Source organism: Echiichthys vipera (assembly GCF_963691815.1).
Source record: "Echiichthys vipera genome assembly, chromosome: 20".
Classification (NCBI taxonomy): domain Eukaryota; kingdom Metazoa; phylum Chordata; class Actinopteri; order Perciformes; family Trachinidae; genus Echiichthys; species Echiichthys vipera.
The window spans coordinates 7,872,411-7,892,302 of NC_139845.1; the positions used below are offsets into that span (position 1 = coordinate 7,872,411).

The 19,892-nt window shown below is 42.1% G+C and overlaps 1 protein-coding gene across 1 annotated transcript in view; it reads right to left on the minus strand.

The window, feature by feature from the left end:
* The window catches only part of apaf1 (apoptotic peptidase activating factor 1), a 44,285-nt gene that overhangs the window by 18,410 nt on the left and 5,983 nt on the right, over window positions 1-19,892 (minus strand). Inside the window, exons 10-26 of the mRNA XM_083935119.1 lie at window positions 19,742-19,873; window positions 19,229-19,342; window positions 18,473-18,657; window positions 17,924-18,050; window positions 17,319-17,444; window positions 17,081-17,221; window positions 15,943-16,068; window positions 15,710-15,856; window positions 15,270-15,398; window positions 14,745-14,870; window positions 13,725-13,844; window positions 13,444-13,569; window positions 8,480-8,605; window positions 6,513-6,644; window positions 6,263-6,388; window positions 4,053-4,178; window positions 1,965-2,111 (exon numbers count right to left, since the gene is read on the minus strand). Coding sequence (XP_083791245.1) covers window positions 1,965-2,111; window positions 4,053-4,178; window positions 6,263-6,388; window positions 6,513-6,644; window positions 8,480-8,605; window positions 13,444-13,569; window positions 13,725-13,844; window positions 14,745-14,870; window positions 15,270-15,398; window positions 15,710-15,856; window positions 15,943-16,068; window positions 17,081-17,221; window positions 17,319-17,444; window positions 17,924-18,050; window positions 18,473-18,657; window positions 19,229-19,342; window positions 19,742-19,873 — 2,256 coding nt within the window. The remainder of the gene's footprint in view (window positions 1-1,964; window positions 2,112-4,052; window positions 4,179-6,262; window positions 6,389-6,512; window positions 6,645-8,479; window positions 8,606-13,443; window positions 13,570-13,724; window positions 13,845-14,744; window positions 14,871-15,269; window positions 15,399-15,709; window positions 15,857-15,942; window positions 16,069-17,080; window positions 17,222-17,318; window positions 17,445-17,923; window positions 18,051-18,472; window positions 18,658-19,228; window positions 19,343-19,741; window positions 19,874-19,892) is intronic.

The following is a 19,892-nucleotide window of genomic DNA, read 5'->3' on the forward strand; positions in this document are numbered from 1 at the left end:
ATTATTGTGATAACATTTTTGGTCAGCCGTATTTGCGGACAATTCTAAATCTGGAATCCAGCCAAAAGCGGCGCCTGTTATCTACATCCTCAGTTGGCTTCACGTTAATTCAAGTACGACCTCGCACTCTTTTCTGTCAGGATGGATGTAAATTAAAAACCTTTAGGTCTCTATTCTCACGTATGATGTCATGCAACTGGTGCACTTTCTAGCACCTCATTTTTCTTTTTAATAGCCTACTGAGAGCTTTTTAGTCTGCCCTTTAAAATTCATGTGCTATACCTTGAGCTGAGTTTACTGAAAATCAGAATACTATAAAATATATAAAAAGAAAATGGTGTTAAGTAAAAGAAATATACGAGCTCATTCCCAGGCTTTATGATCTTGTCAGCAGGAAGCTGCTGTAGATGAGATTAGGATGCGTTTGTCTCTCTATAAAAAGTCTAAACCGCGGCCTTCAACAGTAACATCTCTGTCGACCCACACGAGCAGGCATAAACAAAGGTGCGCGTGGACAGGCTCGCGCACACAACACGGCCCCACACACAGTATCAGGAGTAATCTGAGATATAAAGCCTCATCGATCAGAGCTGCTCTCCCTTGAGGATTACATCATTGCCCAGCAAATATCCAATCAGAGCACAGCTGAGACTGTCCGCTCCCTGACCCCCATCTCCTGTAAAAGTAAAGGCAATAAGAAAGAGACACACACACACACACACACACACACACACACACACACGCACACTATTCTAGTCACATCATGAAGAGACATTGATATTACTCCCTAAGGTATTGAGTGTTTTTATGTAAACCTGCACCGCTGCAATGCTCCTCTAGTTAATGTAACAATGGAGCATGTAGGGGGGGACTGTTTTTACTGAGACACATCAAACACAACTTTCCAACTCTTCCCCTCTCACACATAAGGACATTATGTTGAAAAACAGCAAAAGGCACGCTGAGTGAATTATGCAGCCGAACTTTGTGGAGGTGACTTTACACCTAGAGTATATACTCAAATGTAAGCGTGGGCAGGAAGAGGCACACAGTGCATTTATGTGCCAACTACCAGTCTGTTGTATAATATAATGCATTGCTCTCATTCTTCTGCAGTAGATACAGTTGACTCAAAAAACTGTACACTTCCTAAAAAAATAAATCAATATTTAATATTTGTCTGCCATTATTCCCATGTTGTAAAAAGTGATTTTATTTTTGGTCTTTTTTTATTATAAAGCAGGTCGAGGTGAGACACAGAGAGAGCGGATGCGAAAGGCCCCTCAAACGCTGACCAATCAGAGCAGACTGGGCTTTTTCAGGAAGGTTGTCTTAAACAGACACTCGTGTAAGGGAGTGTTTCACACAGAGGAAACACAGGTCTATGAAGAGAGACATAAAAAAAATGTGTTTTTTGAACATTAATGCAGGAAAACATGTTAAAGCCCAACATAAAATATAAGTATGAACCTGAAAATCCGCATTATATGGGACGTTTAATATTCATGTTCTGCAATTTAACATGACTATTTGGTGACCCTACCCTAAGAGTCTGAATGTGTATTGTGTGTGCTAGGGAAGTAACTGAATACATTAAACAAAGTTACATAATTATGATACAAAGTAGGGCCTAACCGTATTCTGTTAAAGTTACATAAAATAATAAAAAAGACGTAATCATTACTGACACTTTTTTGTAATATTGGGAATCATAAGCAGCAGGATTACAATTTTAACATACCATACACTTCACGAGTCTCACAAACACCACTCTGGTTTCGTTTCAGAGTCATTATCATGGCCTCAAACATTACTGAACAAAATGCTTGTTACAGTGCAGGTGATGCCTATGTATGGTTTAATATTGTTACTAGGTTACTGGACATTTTTCTAAACAGTTAATTAGTAATTGTATTGGAATACATCTTTAAAGTAACCCTTCCAACCCCAGGGTGTTAACATACCTTGATGTAGCCACCAGTCGAGACCAGAAGAGAGTTGTCTGGGGAGAAGTGGAGGTCGGTCACCCAGCCTCCGTGGAGTGAGTCCAGGGCGTCCTTACCATCACGGGAACAAATCCTCAGCAAGGAGCCGTCCTCGACACGCCAGAGCTGCGATTATAAACCAATCATAAAATAAATGTCACTGATAAGCAACAAAGGTGCCAGACTAAAAATGTCTTTCGGTCCCTCACTGAACTTAAGCCTGCTGCCACTGGCCTCTTTGGAGTTAGACCAGAAGGCTCGGTGTGGCCCACAGGGATGTTTAACATTATTGCTTTTACTTCCTTGATGGCTCGACACCTTATTCTTCTTTAATTGGAAAAGTTTACATTGAGGGTACATAGATGCCTTCTCTTAGATACTATGACTGATCGAAGGGGCTTGCGTTGATGTGAGCTGTGTTTGCATTTTACATATTTTGCTGCCTGTGCTGTCAAAAAAAAGGTAAAAAAATAAATATACATATCAATTCCTATCACGAGGTCGACTTACTTTCAGCCCTGCATCAAAAGCTGGAGTTGGCTCAGTTGCCATGGAGATTGTGTAGTTGTTATCACATGACCTGAATATATAATTTTGATCGTGTGATAACAGGTGGTCGTATACGAGGGGAGATCAAACAAACTCAAAGATGGTCTCTGACTTCAACTGTGAGCCAAAACCCTGTGATAGCAATTTAACGCCATCTGTTTGTGAAGGTCATCTTAATTTTTTTGTGGCAAACTTCTATTTCTAAAAGGTCAAGAAGAACCTTTGAGCTCAGTAAAATGTCAACATAGAGAATTTGCAGTGTGAACTACAGTGTGAATCGCGCCGCGATGCACCACAAAAATAAGGAAACGAAGGTTTGTGAGCCGCACATCATGTCGATTTGCAGCTGTTATGCAACTGTTCACATGCCATGTCCATTTGACAATGACACATCACACGTACGGCTATATTTAACACTTGGCATGCTTTTGTGTGGAATGACTCACATTTGTTTCCATAGAAACAGGGTTGAGATTTCAGTGTGGTTTATGTAATTGGATCTGATGGATTCGTCCATTTATGGATAATGGAGCGGCTCAGCTCAGAGGCCACCACAGGGCATTAACCCCTTGTTGAATAAAGGCTGAACGAGCGATGAGGCCACATCTCTCTCTCTTCCTCTTACACAGTCAAACTTTTTATTTACTTTGTGTGTGTTTGTGTACACGCGCTGCAGATTCCAAAGCCTTGGGGATCCAATTTGGCAGCCAGAGTCCTCTCCTTCACCTCCCACTGTCAGACATCCCCTCATCCCAACTTCCTCTCACAAGCTGCACCTCCTCCAGCTCCCGCTCCCACAGCTGAGAGAGAGCCCTGCCTCCTTCCTTTCATCTCACCCCTTCTCTGCGTGCCGCAGCAATCATGATGAATTAGTAAGCACTTTATCTAAATGAGTGATGAGATGTAATTATGGGGTGGTCTCTGGGATAAATGTTGACTGCTGTAATTGCATTTTTTTGTGTGTTGCATGGCAAATTAAACGGTTTCACACTAGTAAAATAATGTCTGATGTGGCGCTCAGTGGTGAGCCTGTCCTCACCTCTCATCTGCAGCCTCTGTACTTTCTTCCAAATTACCTCCATCAATCTCTCCGCTCTTCTCTTAACCACCTCATTGTCCTCATAACTCTAAAAACGTCTATATCCCATTTTCTTTGCTTCAACTCTTTGCATTTAGGCACTGAGCTGAGTCGATTTCTGACAATGCAACAGCAGAATGAGTCTAATGAACCAGAGCCAGAAACGAACCAGAAAAATAAAGTAGTGAAAAACCCATCTATTGACGAGCTATTTCTCTATGTACGTTGCTGGCTAAACAACTTATTTGACATTTTTGAGAAAATCAGAGGTTAGTCCTCTGTTTCAGCAATGACTCAGATCTCTGGGAGATAGACTATCACCTCAATAGGAGACAACTGCATTGTGAGTATCAGTTCTTCCAATGATACTGTTTATAAGTTAAGCTGTCATTGACCACACCTTATGTTTACAAAAAATGCTGAATGTTTAGGACACACACCCGAATCTCCCCGTTGTCATCTCCTGTGGCGAGGCGTCGGCTGTCCCAGGAGAATCGGCAGCTTCGGACACAGTCTTGGTGGCCGCTCAGTGTGTGGACACACCGCCAGGACTCGCAGTGCCACAACTAGGAGCAGAAAGTAATGCATCAAGAAGACTGAGAAGCAGAAATAGGTACATCAGTTGTGCATGAAATATTAAAGAATGGCAACCAAAAACAAGAATGTACACATGATTGTTTTTTGGCAGTTTTTCAAGCCTTTTTATTACAGACCACAGATATGAAATGGGGTGAGAAAGAGGGGGAGACATGCAGCAAGGGTCCGCAGGTCGGAGTCAAACTCACGGCCGCTACCTCGAGGACCTCAGCCTCTTTACATGGGGTGACTGCTCTAACCACTCAGCCACCGTCCGCCCCAAAATGTACACATTCTGACTTTAGCAAAAAGATGCATGTCTTAGATACATCTACAAATATATATTTTTTATTTTGACAGTTTTCCTAAAATTAAAGTTTGGTTCTAGAAGAACCGAACCGGGCAACTAAATCTTGCTTATTCAAAAGTAACAAGCTCAGCTAACCTTTTCTGTAACACACAGCGGCTAGGTAATTGGAATAAACTCCCGTTGGACAGAACGTGATATTCTGTAGAGAAAATGTAATCCTAGAAATCGACTCAGCAGTGTTTACCTGGGAATAACAGGTAATAATGATAATTCTTTTTCCTGTAGCCTCAAACCTGTCATCACCTGTTAATGAGGGAAAATAATCATGTGAAATGCAGAGCTAATGTTGTTACAGTGCTGCATCAGAATGATGAAACTGTTAATGAGCGCTCTCTCACTATGTTGTTTTCTTTCTCTCGCTTTGTTTGGATTTCTTTTCTTTCCTTTCTGTCTCTCATCCATTGGTCTCTTTATATATTCCTCCCATCTTTCTCTTCCTCTCTCCGTGTTCCTTCCTTACCCTGGTCACATCCTGTGCCGCACAGAAAATAACACAGCTCATAATGAGACACTTCATTTGGCAGCCGGCTAACTATGTCTGAACACAAAGTCCCATTCATCTGAAGGTCAGTAGAAAAAGAAATAGAGATGAAAAAGGGGAACAGACAGAGAGAAAGAAGTGGAAGGAACAGAATGAGCAGAACAGAGAACCTTGTATCTTTTTGTGGTGCTCCACAAAGACACCCATGGCTAAACCTTTTGGTTTGACCTCCAGGCAGATGGAGATCGGGGACTTAGTGTGTGTTTTGAGCTACCAAAGCCCCTACTCGGTCTGGAGAGCAAGGGCTATTTGACTGGCTGCTAACCAGCACCCGCTCCCCACCCCACACACACACACACCTCAATTATCATCTCTGCCAAATCCATAAAACACACATTCTCTCTCTACCATCCATTGACAGAAGCCAGGTTGGCTGCCGACCCAGTGGCTGTTCTCTACAGTAAGTGTAGACCAAATCCAAATTCCCGTGTGAAACTCGGTGGCAGTGGCTCTGCATCAACTGCTTTAACAAATGCCTGAGAGAGCGGCTCTGCATTGTTTCTAATACTGGACATTCAGGAACGGAAGTTGTCATCCATGGTTGAATATTGGACAGGGAATTTAACGCCGAACCACACCTGTTTTCACAATCCAAGAAAAGGAATGACATTGAGACGGAGCCAGTGTCAAAATAGCATACAGTCTCAGTCCAGTTCCACATTTACTGGTGAGTTTCTTTTTCCTCTGCATGATGAGTAAGAAAAGCAATGATTTAAGAGATGCTTGGGGAAAGGTTAAAAAACACATCCAGCCCACTGAGTCAGTCAAAGTCAGGACAAAGTCAAAGCGCAGCAGTGACGGCAACCTGGCAAAAACTACATCCAAACATGGAGCTGGGTCTGTTGCTAGGCAGGTGGGTCAGCTGGTCCAGTAGCTGCAGTCAGACTAAATGACCACTGGACATGGGTGTAGGAGGACGGACCGACCTGTAGCTTACTTACCAGGCCCGGGGCCATCTGCTGCACGTTAATCACTAAGGCCCCTCGCCTCCCTACTGGAGGAAACGTAGCCGCAAATATCACATCATGTGCTGTAAGTTATGAGTTCAGAAGGTTTCAGGCTTGCTGATGTGTAATAGGTCACGTTACTGCAGCACAAACAGATATGTCTCATCCCATGAGTATGTGTGTGTGTGTGTGTGTGTGTGCGTGTATGTGCTGAACCTTAGCAGTCTTGTCAGCAGAGGTGGTGGCGAAGAGGCATCCGTCTGGTGAGACATGACAGGACAAGATGGCTCCCCGATGAGCTTCGATGTCCTGCAGCTTCTCTCCATTTTCCATGTCCCACAGCTTAAAGTGAGCAGGACAGAGAGAGACGTATTATTTGATTTTTTTAAATTCAAGTTGCTGTCAACTATAATGTGCGTATATGTGTGTGTGTGTGTGTGTGTGTGTGTGCGTGTGTGAGCTTCACCTTGACAGTGCCGTCGAAGGACCAGGACAGCAGTCTTGTGTCAGCAGGAGAGTTGGAGAGCAGAGAGAAGCTTCTGACCTGTTCCTTGTGACCCTGTAGTACTTTACACTCCCCAGACTGCCATTTCCACACCTATAGGGGGCAACATAGGGACAAACATCCACAAGGAATTTATTACCAGCTGATGCTTTTTACTTCAGCCTATTTCCACTATCCACCCCCACAGACTCAAAAACGTAGTGCTTTTCATTATGCTAAGTTAAATATCCTCTCTCGAATAATGTTTCACCACCACCATCACGGAGGATCTTACAATCCCGTAAATGCACCTCAAGGAGCAAGGAGACATTCTGAGCATCACAGGATGACAGATACATCCGTGTAGCATGTCATAAGTTACTGACGTCGCTTAAGATGGACGCTATGGGAAAGAGGAAGAGACGCGAGTGATGGAAGCAAGGAGACGCGTTATAGCTGGGCTAATCAGGTGGTCTTCTCATTCTGTACATTCTGACTAGTGTTAAACTTCAACCTTGTTGACATTTAACATTTACAGCTGAGGTAAGAATGTACACAATTATGAGAATAAACCTGAAATTTCCTTTAAATAGTAACATTCTTCACAAAGATCCATTAGACATAAGAAGCAGGAGCAAAAATCTTCATGAGAAACAAATATCATCTCAAAAACATCCCGGAAATAAAAGTATTGGAAAAAATGAATTGTACTCCATTGTTTGGTGGCCCCTACAACCTGTCCGATCGTTTGACAGGGAGCAATGGAGGCTGCAGTTTAGCCTCATGGGCTGTTACAACATACAGAGATGTAATATTTCAGTAACTTTTGGGATGCAGAAATTCAACCGTACAACATCGCTAATGATAAAGTAGAGCATTCAGTTCAGAGTATTTCTACTGTTCTTTGTGTTTATTTTTAGATTTTCCATCGTGCTGATCAAATCCCTGCTTCGGTGTGCTGTGTATATGCTGATGCTTCTGTGGAGTTAAAACTCTGTACATTGGTGTGCAGAGAGTTTGTTCTAAGACAAGCAGAACACAGGAGTTCAAGCTCAAAGATGGGGAGGACAGACAGAATCATCCAGAACATCCTATCAATCATGCCCCTGTGTACAATGTTGCACCTTTTTCCCCTCTGAATAGAATCTGTCATCAACCCAAAGGTTGGAATCCATCAACAGCTCAACGTCAGTGTCAATAGACCTCTTTACATTCACTCTGCGTCTGCATTAACATCTAAATACACACTTCCATTTCCTAGCGAGCTGATGTCAAACAGCATGAATTTGAATAGCCTCTGAATGAGCGGCGGACGGTCCGAGAATAACGATGGCATGAGCAGAAGCCACATGAATACGGAACAAGGTGCTGCGTTGGGGGGTGGGGCTGCAGTGGATGGGTCTGTCAGCAAAAAGAAAAGATGAAGAAGGAAGAGGGAGGAGATGAGAGGGAGGATAGAGGAAATGAGCAACAGAGCATGAACAGTGGGGGTTGACAGGCCGTAACGGCCGGAAATACACACACATAAACACAGATAGTTGCACACGGTCAACACAAGAGCAGGAGGGAGATAAAGAGCTATCGAGAGCGGCATAGCTGAAGGCAAAGAGAGGGAAAAAAGGAAGTAAAGGAGACAAAAGAGGGGGATGAAGAATGGAGAGGTGAAGAAGCAGACAGAAAAGGTGGTAGTGGGAAAAGTGAAAGCACAACAGAGACCTGAGGATGAATGATTCAGCAGAGTAGGCAGTTTTACTCAAGGTGAGGAATAATCGATAGAAGAGAAGAAATATGGAAGCAGGTTGGTGGAAGAAGTGAAAGATCACGCCATGAATTAGACAAAAAATGGTGGTGAAGATGAGGGAGAGGGGGTGACTGGGATCAAACAGAAGGTGAAAGAGATCACAAAAAAAAAAAAACAGAAAAAGAGGAAGGGAGCAGAGTTTAGCTACCCTTATGGTGGTGTCCTCGGAGGATGTGATGAGTGTTTGCCCGTTCTGGCTGAACCGGCAGTGCAGCACCGTCTTGGTGTGTCCCAGCAGAGTGGCTAAGAGCTTCCCAGAGGGCACCTCCAACACCTGGAAGGCAGAAACAAACACTAGAACCACAAGTATTCATATAAAAACAAAGACTTTTCAGTCACAAGGCTTTAATAGGCACAGTGGTAATTTTCTTTTTTTTTGCTTCATGCGTACACTAATGCTTGCAGGGATTTGCTCATAAACAAAATCATTGCACAGATGATGGTGCTAGATGGAGAGTCAGAGGTTCATCAAAGTAAGTGTCATTCATCATGAGGGGAAACATGAATGTGTGTACGAAATTTCATATAAATCCATTAAATAGTTGTTTAAATATTTCACTCAAAAGCACAAATCTCAGCCTCGTGGTGACTCTGGAGGAAATGCCAGAGGATCACCAAAGTCATTGCGGTTCATCATCTGGGCACCATGAATGTCTGAACAAAAACATACACTGCTTGAATACAAGAGGAAAAGTCAGAGGTTTCATCTTCTTTGGACACTGAACGTCTGTTGCAATCCATGGCAATCCATTTAATAGTCGTTGACATATTTCAGTCTCGACCAAAGTGGAGCCACAGCAATAGTGTGGCTAAAAAAAACACTGTCAGGTATGGGTACACTTGTGTGAAAAGTTCAGATATTTCTTTTTGAAAACAATAGGAAAACAGTGCATTGTTCCAAGAAGTCATGCAAGGTTGACATCCGGTGTCTAGAATATCCAAGCAAGCCTCAAATGATAGCTGCATTTGCCAAGATAGACTCAGGGAGGAAAGTGCTACAGAAAGTTTTACTAAAAAAAAAACGTTTGGAGGGAGTAATTGTGAGGGAGCGAGGTGAAGTGCCACTGCTGGCTTGATGGTGATAAGCACATCAAAAAGAGAGTAGGTTTGGGAGAGTGTGAGCTTTGAGTGCGACTTTACAGTCCGGTCAAGACCGTGGAGGGCTGCTGGGTGTCTGGCTGACAGGCCTGCAGACGAGACTGGGGGAGCCAGAGAACAAAACAGCTTTGACACTCAACCCAGCTCGAAGAAGAAAAAATATATATCATGTGTTCACACTTGCTGTAGCTGCTTCTGCTACATGTTATAATAAGCTCCTTTTTTTGTACCCAGAGCTTTAAAAAATGCATTTGTCTCAATAGATTTAATGCAACATGCAATTGGCCTTTTACCACAGCAGCTACAACCCATACAGTCTGTGGTGTGGGGTATTTGATGGAGCTGGCAGTTCAGCGTTCAGTGCCCTAGTCCTGCTCTAGGGATGGTTGGTCATTCAGTTGATCAAGACTGAAATAACTCAACAACTATTGGATGGATTGCCATAAATTTGATTCATCTTACCCACAGGATGAATTATTTTAACTTTGCTAATTCCTTAACTTTTTATCAAACGCCAAATGCAACTAACTTTGGCATTGTCCAATACTTTATTTTACAACAAAATACCTGTAAAACCAATTACCATCAACATGTCAGACATCTGCATTGTCACTGTGAGCATTTGAGCATGTTGGTGTTCAGCAATTAGCTGAAAATACAGCTGTAGAGGTACAAAACAGAGCCAGCAGCATTAGTCTTGTTAATATGTTTCTACTCACTTTAAGTAATACAATATTGAAATACAACCCGTGGATAATGCGTATCTGTTTGTGGCTGTCTGGCAGCCTCCAGACATTTATTTTACCACTAAAAATGAATTTATTTTACTTATCAATGACTAGAACAATGAAGGCTAATTAAGGTATTATGAGGAGCATGGGCAATAATAAAATATTTCTCAAAACTTATCAAAGCCTTCCATTTTTCTAATTAACCTCCAAAGAGATCTATCCAATGATATAAAGAAAATACTCAAATTCAACCTTGCTACAGCTGAGTCTGCAACAAACAATAAGTTACTGAAAGTCATACAAAAACAATCAACTTGATTTACAAACAGGGAATAAAGCACAGAAATCTCATGTGGAAATGCTAAAAAATGAAACAAGTCCAGCACACAGCACCTGTAGTTTTTAAAGTATAACCATAAGGCTTGGGATTTTATTAGCCACTAAAATATTTACATCTCAGAGGAGGTTGAAATGTCTGAGTAGAACAAGCCTCGGGGCTCCACATAGTCAGGCGCAACTTTCAAGGCCTGAGAGAGGACGCTTTGGCGAGCTTTAAACATACTGTACGGCTCAAGGTTTACTGGGGATGGTGCAGTCAGGAAAAATGCCTGAAGGTGTTTGGTAAAAAACAAAACAAAGATAAAAGTAGGCTAATGTAAAGAGGAAAGATTGGGAACAGTTGTTTTAAATACCACCAGCAAGGGAGTGAACAAGTAGCTGTCGCACAACTCACAAGAAAAAGGGGTCAAGGAATGAGACGGACACACATACTACTATACTATGTGTGTGTGTGTGTGTGTGTGTGTGTGTGTGTGTGTGTGTGTGTGTGTGTGTGTGTGTGTGTGTGTGTGTTATTTTGGGGGATTCTTGAAGCGTCTGCGATGCGCATACAAACAGATATTACTCTTTCCCTACCATACCTGCACTGTGCCTGTGTATAGCCCTACAGCCAGCATCAACCCCCTGAAGGAGGTCAACAGTCGTTGGATCCTGCGGCAAACTGTCCTCAATACCTGACTAGCTGTCAGCCCTGCTGCCTGGCACAGAACACACACACACACATACTTTTTAAATCATAAAGAAACACACAGTGACTTTCTCTCCTTGCCTGGGAATTTTAAATGAAGTCAGATATTCTTCACATTAGCAGAGCAAAGCTGACTGACACTGAAGTTGATAAGTTATTGCTTGTTTTTCCTCCTGTAAAGTGGTTGTAAATTACTCCAGATGAGGGAAAAGGAAATGAGTGCCTTCCACTGCAGTGGTCACGGTCACCAGGAACACATCCAGCTAACACTGGGGCTCCCTCCGGTGTTTGCTCAGGGGACTACAACCGCAACCCCTGTGTGGACTCTTAAATCTGTTCAGGAGGTAACTGATGAAGTATTAAACACAAAATGGGCTCAAATAAATGTTGAAGAAGGAATATAAAATGATTGAGATGCCTCTAAAAGAATTTTATACACTCCACAATTAGTGATAAGAAACTGCAAGTATCTCATTATTCTTTAAGACCTCAGATTACTAATCATCTGTTCTTCTTTAAGTCCTTGTGTCCACTAATCCTTTCCTGTCATATCTCTGGGGTCAGGGGAAGAGCTGTAATCAAAAACATTAACCCCTGTATTCAATACGACTGCAAGATCTTTTAATTAATTAGATTTGCAGGTCGCCTGACTGGCGCCTACACGGAAAACAACAAACACATACACACATACGAAAAAACACACACCTGCCACGATGCAGACTAGGACCTCATTCTCTGCCTGCAAACAACAATTTATCACCAAGACAAAGAGCGGTGGAGCGAGGAGCGCAGGGACAGGTAGAACGAGAGGAGGAAGAGAGATAAACAAAACAACAGAGGGAATAAAAAAGGTATGTGGCAGAGATAGTAAAATATGAATATAGAGAGCAGGTGTGAAGAGCACTGAGAATACAAATCACAGGTAAAAGGAAAGGCAGAACAGCAAGGAGTGCAGGGAGAAGGGGATGACAGATGTTCTGAGTTGACCTGACGTACAGCTGACAGGACAGATAAAAAGGGTGACAGTGCTAATGTCAGATCTCATGACTCAACACGTCCTGAAAAACAACTCCTGCAGCCACATGGAATAGAGACATTTCCACACATGGGCGCACAAAACGACAAAAATCCTTCCACGCCTGCACGCACACAGTGTGAATTTACAATAGTAATTTTTAAAATGTGATGTTTGAATGTGTCCATCCATCCATCCATCCATCCATCCATCCATCCATCCATCCATCCATCCATCTTCAACTGCTTGTCCCTATCGGGGTCGTGGGGGGGCTGGAGCTGATCCCAGCTGGCGGGGTCCACCCTGGACAGGACGCCAGTTTATCACAGTGCACATTCTGTAGGTTTGAATGTGTTGTTAATTGTGCTCTTTATAGACACAAAGTGCACTAGTGGGATATAGCTTTTAGTTAAAAGTGCTGTGTGAAACAACCTTATTAAAAGGTATACGCTTATTCACTTTTGAGGCAATTAGCTTAGCTTAGCATAAAGGGGGAGACAGCTAGCCTGGCTCTGTCCAAATATTAAAATGACAAAACTCTAGGAAACAACCACAACTTGTTGGAATTTACATTTCTGTTTTTGCATGGAATAAACAAATGAGATAAAACAGTTAATAAGTATCTTAAGAGGGGCTGCTAGGCCGATGAAAGCGGAGCAAACTGTGCCCTGGCTGTAGCTTCATATTTACCACAGATATGGGAGTGGTATCGATCTTCTCATCCAACTCTGAAACTATTTTAATTATTTAATCATTTAGTCTAAAAATTCACCCGATAAGAGCAGAAACGGCTGGTTGATCGACATAAAAATGATCTGATACTCGATGAATCATCTGCTTCCATCTTCTAAAATGCAAGTATAAAATAGTAATTTGACAAAATCACTTTGGGAAATTAATAATGACAATAATTATTAGTTGCAGCCCAAAGCACAACAGGGAAAATTTCATAATTTCAAAGTACTGAAGGAGAAGTTTTACATTTTTGGGGTCCAAAATACAAACGTATAAATAGAAATCACTTTTGAACATCCCAAAGTCAATATTTTGCACATTCTTGCACAAACGGTATAGCTCTTCCACTTATTTATTTAAATATGTTCTGGCATTTTTGTTAATGAATTGACTCTAAAGGAAAGTTAAGTAAACTAATTTTTACTACCATCTGACCCCGGATAAGCGGTTGAAGATAAGATGAGATGAGATGAGGTTAGCATAGTAGCTTGAAATGTGTTTTCTACCTGTACTGTGCCATCTTCCTGGCCCAGGGCCACAGCAGAGGGCTGTCTGCACATACATGTACACCGGATCCTGGAAGACTTCTCCTCCGACTGGAACAGCACTGATCCTGTCCTGCCATCACGCACCTGACACACACACACAATCAGTTTTTTAGTTTGCTATAGTAAAGCAATACTTGTCTGAACTCAAACAAAACAAACATTCCAGCTTCACATTCCCGCTTCAACCAGCCTACTGCATTTTATTAATTCATTCAGTCTTCATGTTCCCTCCGGCTCACCTGCAGCCTGTTGCAGTTGTCTGCAGCCGACACGATGATTTCTTCATCATTGAAAAAAACATCAGAGTCTCTTTTCAGGCAGATAGCTGAGGAGGTGTGCACCTTCTTGGTCTCCCATAACTACAAGAAACACAAGACAAATAAGTCATCAGTACATGTTTGTTTGACACTAGAAACACATTATTTTTAGCTGAAACGGGCCAGTTTAATCCACATTTTCTTCCAAATGACACTGCATATAGCTATTGGTCTTTTATTCATGCATTTATTTGGAACGAACAGCTGGAGGGGGACAGGAAATGGGGGAAAGAGAGAGGGGGTGACATGCAGCAAACGGCCGCAGGTCGGAGTTGTACCTGGGCTTCTGCGGCGAGGATTTATTTTATCCTCCGTATATGGGGCGCCTGCTCTAGCCACCGAACCACTGGGCGTCCCACTTTCATGTCTTTTTTTATTATAAAGCAGGTGGAGGTGATAAATAATTACTGTGAAAGTATAATAAAAGTAGTATATACATAATGCTCCACTGCAGCTTTAGTTTGGCATTGAGACTGATAAGGACTCTGTAGTGACAGCTTTCAATTTTTATCAAAATACTATTTATATGAAAATAAAAAATCTATTTTTACCGTATGATATAACAGTAAAGTACATCAAATCCATTCTAAAAAGCTTAACTGCAAAAGGGTTACCATGTTTACATAGCCTCAATAATGAGACAAAAGACTTAAGCGGAAAAACACTACTTCAGTTTCTCTTAACACATAATACAGGAGCTGTTCATTCATATTGTGGACTAAAACTGTTAGTATATGATGCTTTGGTTCATACAAAATAAAGCTCCAACGTAATTCCTGAGTGGAGACTTCACAGCTGGCAGAGGGGGAACGGTGCAATTAGGCAGCTTATGATGTTCAGTGTTAGCATGGCTTTGATTTCAGAAGCGGTGATTAGAACGATACTGACAATATGTGTGTAAGCTGATACACTGATGCACACACAGTACAGAGTCGGTCTTACCCTGACAGTCTGGTCATCCGAGCAGGAGAGCAGCTGTGAGCCGTCAGGAGAGAACTGGACACGCTGGACCCAACTCAGGTGACCACTGCAGTCAGCCATCTTCTTATTGGCCTCCAAGTCCCACAGCTGGAAGACACACACGTATAGACGACTGTACGTTTATTCACTCATATACTATGAGTACTAAACATTTCACTCACAATGGCTGAGTGGTTAGAGCAGTTGCCCCATGTAAAGAGGATGAAGTTCGTTGAGGCAGTGGCCGCAGATTCGACTCCAACCTACGGACCTTTGCTGCCCCCACCCCCCCCTCTCCCACCCTATTTCCTGCCTTTCCTGTCTGATACAAGGCTTGAAAACTGCCACAAAAATAATCTTGAAAGATAAAACTAAAACTAAACATTTTTTCGACAATATTTTCTACATATTTAAAAGAAAGATCTCATAAAAAATGATCTACTAATGTTTTTTACATATAAAAAGGACTCCAAATATATAAATATAGTGTGATTGTGTGTATCATACCTCCACAGCATAGTTTGAGAAGGCGATTGCCAGCAGGTTACTGGTAGAACAGGCGTGACAGTATTGCACCGTGCTCAGACGATTGGTTCTGATCTCCAACAACATGTCTGATGTCTCCACGTCAAACACCTGAGAAACAGCGACAAAAAGACAACAAATCAAAGTTGGAAAGCTCTGTATTCGAGGGGCGGCTCACATTTACAACCAGGACACACTCTTTGGACTTTCTAGAGGACAAAGTGACAAGCCAGCCTCTCTTTCCCTGTCTTCTTCAATAAAATGACACACCCACATCGAGGGGTAGGGAGGACGAAGTGAACCCTGTGGTGTTGGAGTTTTACCTGTACAGCTGAGACGGTACTGAAACAGTACGCTGCATCTCCACTCATTAGAATATGAGTAATCCCTTTCAAACTAAAACTCATTAACAAAATGCTCACCAGAGCGGCGTTCCTGGCTGCACATATGATGCGTTTGCCGTCAGCAGTCCAGGTGCTGCACTTGACGAGGACCTCTTCATCACTCTCTGTAAACATGTCGCTCACATTGATTGTTTTCCACTCATTGGCAGACGACACCTGAAAGAGCTGTGTACATACAGATACTCAGTTACTAGCCCAAATATTTAGTTACTTAAGACAGCTTTGTAAGTATCTAGTTTAGTGGCAGTCACCTTAACGGTGCCATCGTTGGAGGAAGTGGACAAATAGGAGTCATCAGGGGAGAAACAGCAGTGGTTGACTGGCTCAAAGTGGCCAAACATGGTGTTCTGGGAGGACGGCTTGTTGAGGTTCCACAGCTGCAGAAAAAGAGATAAATAAAGTAAGTGAGAGAGAGAGAAATAAAGTAAGTGCGAGCGAGAGAGAGAGAGAGAGAGAGAGAGAGAGAAAAGCAGTTAGGACTGGACAAATTTGATTTTGGCTGCTTCACTTTACAGCAGTGCGCTTCTGACTGTTTTAGCTGATTTACTGAGTTTTGTGGCAATGCACTTCAACATTCATTCATTCATTCATTCATCTTCAACCGCTTGTTCCTGTCGTGGTCGCGGGGGGCTGGAGCCGATCCCAGCTGACGTCGAGCGTGAGGCGGGGTACACCCTGGACAGGACGCCAGTCTATCGCAGGGCACATGGAGACGAACGGAGACAGACAACCATTCACACCTACGGGCAGTTTAGAGTCATCAAACTCCACACAGAAGGGCCCCAGCCGGGATTCGAACCAGGAACCCTCTTGTTGTGCAGTGACTCCGCTGACCACCACACCACCGTGTGTATTATATTAAATACATGCTTAGTAGTTCTTATTTACTATTATTTTTAGGTATTATTATGTTATTTATTTACATAAATATATTTATATATTATATTTCTATTTTTTGGAAATTCTTGCTTTTCAGCTGAAATGAATTGAAAGTTAAAGAAAGAGTTGAAGTTGTTTTAAAGTCAGTGACTAATGTTGTTAATAATCATGATATAATTTTTGCCATAATCGAGGAGCTCTATTAGCAGCTGCTTGTCATAACAACACTACTACAGTATTCATTTTCTCTCTATTATCTGTATATTGTTTTTTTTAGATGACTTTGAAAACGAAACTTAACACAAAATCACACTGCAAATAACAGAGAAAACAACAAAAAGACAATGCTGCAAGTAGCACGGACTTGTTAGGTCGTGTTTGCAACCTTACAACATTTCTTTAAGTTCAACGTATGGCAAAAGAGAGAGCACCCAAAGGAGGGAAGGTAATAAGAAAAACAAACAAGAGATCTAAATAATACACAAACACAAAACAAACACACATGCACACCTTGACATTCAAGAACTTGTCGTTGGAGCAGGTGGCCAGCAGGAGGCGTTTTGTTGTGTTGGTGAACTGACAGTGGTTGACCTGCTCCTCATGCTCCTCCTCAAAGACCCTGAGCTGCATGGCTCGCTCCACATTCCACACCTGCAGTAAGACACTCAGTGTGAAAAATTACAAACCAAGGAGCTGGATTTTGTGCGTATTTAACTTGTTATCATTAAGCGGAGAGTCATCTGCTAACCTTGACTTTCCTGTCGCTGGAGCAGGTTGCTAAGAGACGGTCGTCAGGGGAGAAGGCACAGCAGAGCACCTCGTCATCGTGAGCCTGGATCTCTGTGAGCTTCTCACCTGAGGTGCTTTTAAAGACCTGAGCGTAAAGGTACGATGACAGCAGTTACTCAACAATAAGAACATTCAGTAAAAGTATTGAATCAGCCCTGAGGAACACAAAGTATTTTCCTGTGGAAGCTGTATTTCAAAAAAAAGTTTCTAGAAGTCTATTACACCGGATCATTTTGGAGATAATGACCTCTAAATGACAAACTGAAAAAATCCAAACCACCCCTTTGAAAATAATAATACCACCGATAAATTATAACTGACAGTGCCATAGGAGTATAAATATGGTTACACAAGATACACAAACACACTTTCAGCAGTGTATTTCAAGTTTATGCAGTATCTGACAAAACATTTTTTATAACATCATCGAGCAATAAAAGTGGATTGCCCTCCATCTAGCATTTGGTCTCCATGAAATCTATTTCCCCTTCATGATTTTATCACACACACACACAGATACACACTGATACACAGGCACTCAGAGAAACATGTCTGCTTTGATACCTTGAGCGTCTTGCTGGCTCCACTGGAGGCGATCTTGGTTCCATCGTGGGAGAAGCAGGCGGAGTAGATGGAGCCCTGGTGGGGGTGGATCACCAGACGGGACAGACTCTCTACACTGCTCTTATTTCTGTGCAGAAAAAAAACAAACAAAACCCAGACAAATATCACTCCATACTGTGATACAAAGCCTACGATCACCATTTTTGTATTGTATAGTTATTTAGAATGGGTCCTGGGTCCTGATGAAGGTCAAAAGACCGAAACGTTGACTTAAGACTAAAAGAAAGAGCTTTAAGTGAATGCGGGAACAAGTGTTGTTTTTTTCTGCAAAATTTATAATGAAATATACAAAAAAAAGCTGCATCTAATTTCATCTAATTATAGCCGCAGAAATCTTCAAAATAACAATGCACACATTACCGCAAACAATTCTGAATATAATTATTCCATAGATGCACGAAACAGTCAGCACATAACTTGATTTTAAAGTCATTATTACAACGTTCTCACATCAGAACACAACAATAATATATTTAATTGCTTGCATACAGCCAGTCAAAGTAGAGTTTCCCTGTGCTGGCCCGGTCCCGTGCTTGCAGCAGAGCCTGCCTGTAGACCTCAGAGGTATGTGGCTGCGACAGAGCAAGCTGCACCACGTCCGGGAAAGGACGCTGCTCCAGCTGGTGGCCGCTCAGAGAGAGAAACTCCTGGAATTGACTGCGCACATCACTGTTCTGGGGGGGGATAGAAAAGTCAGCTGCATTTTACATTAACAAGGAAGTCTACTATTATTCTTCTTAAAGCACTGTAAATGGAGGAGTTTAATCTTTAAATCATTCTTGGATTTCAACACATCTATTGTTTATTAATTATGTTTCTCCTGGTTCCAGTATCCATCACCCATCTTTTGATTTATGCAGCGTTTTGTGAGACTGCCTTAGTATATGTACCTTTTCTCACTGGAACATAGACGTATTGTACTTTCTTAAGTTGGAGAAAATAAAGTACTCATTAAGGGGCTTCATGAAGACCGCTAATTAAGCCTGGAATCACTTTATTTACCTTATTAAATTGATAATATAATTAACAAACTGTATAAATCAAAATTGGCCATGCTCATTAAAGAAAGACAGATGGACTTCAAAATCCTCCTAAATCCTTTCCCTGAAGAGGGATTCATGTCTGGTCATAGCTCATATTACTTGCTATCATTTTGACCTTTGTTTGTGAAAAATGCGCAACTTACACGTTAAGTAACCACACTGCCTTTGTCTCATAAATAGTAATGTTTAGTTGTCTGCTGACCTCTTTGTCCAGAATGGGGCCGTACTCCACATAGTCATTGATGAGGTGAGCTGGACCCATGATCTGGGCCTTGGTGCTGACCCAGTCCAGAGAAAACATGAGCAAGTAGAGCTCCTAGACACACGGAGAGAGAGAGAGAGAGAGAGAGAGAGAGAGAGAGACAGAGAGAGACAGAGAGAGAGAGAGAGAGAGAGAGAGAGAGAGAGAGAGAGAGAGAGAGAAGTTAGATAAACAAGGTAAAAGAAACGCCCTCTTGTCAACTCTATAATTTGCTGTGGAACAATATTTTTCCAATATCAGTTTATATTACAATATGAGAAAAACAGGCAAACTGATGCGACTGTTCAGCTACATTAACTGTGTTATGCATTACATTAGGTAAAGCTCTATACAGGCCTACAGAAACTTTACAACTCATGTGGTTCATTTAAAAAGTATAACTATCTTTCTTTAACATCAAATTCAAGGACTTTTCAAGGACTGTGTGTGTGTGTGTGTGTGTGTGTGTGTTACCTGAGAGAGGTTGGCTTTGGCCATGTGGTAGGTCAGGAATCTGATCCAGTAGAGACATTCATCATCACCTGAGGTGGGAGGACCGTCTCTGTAGTACTGCTGGTACTGATGCACCACTTTACTGTGGAGGTTCTGACACACACACAGACAC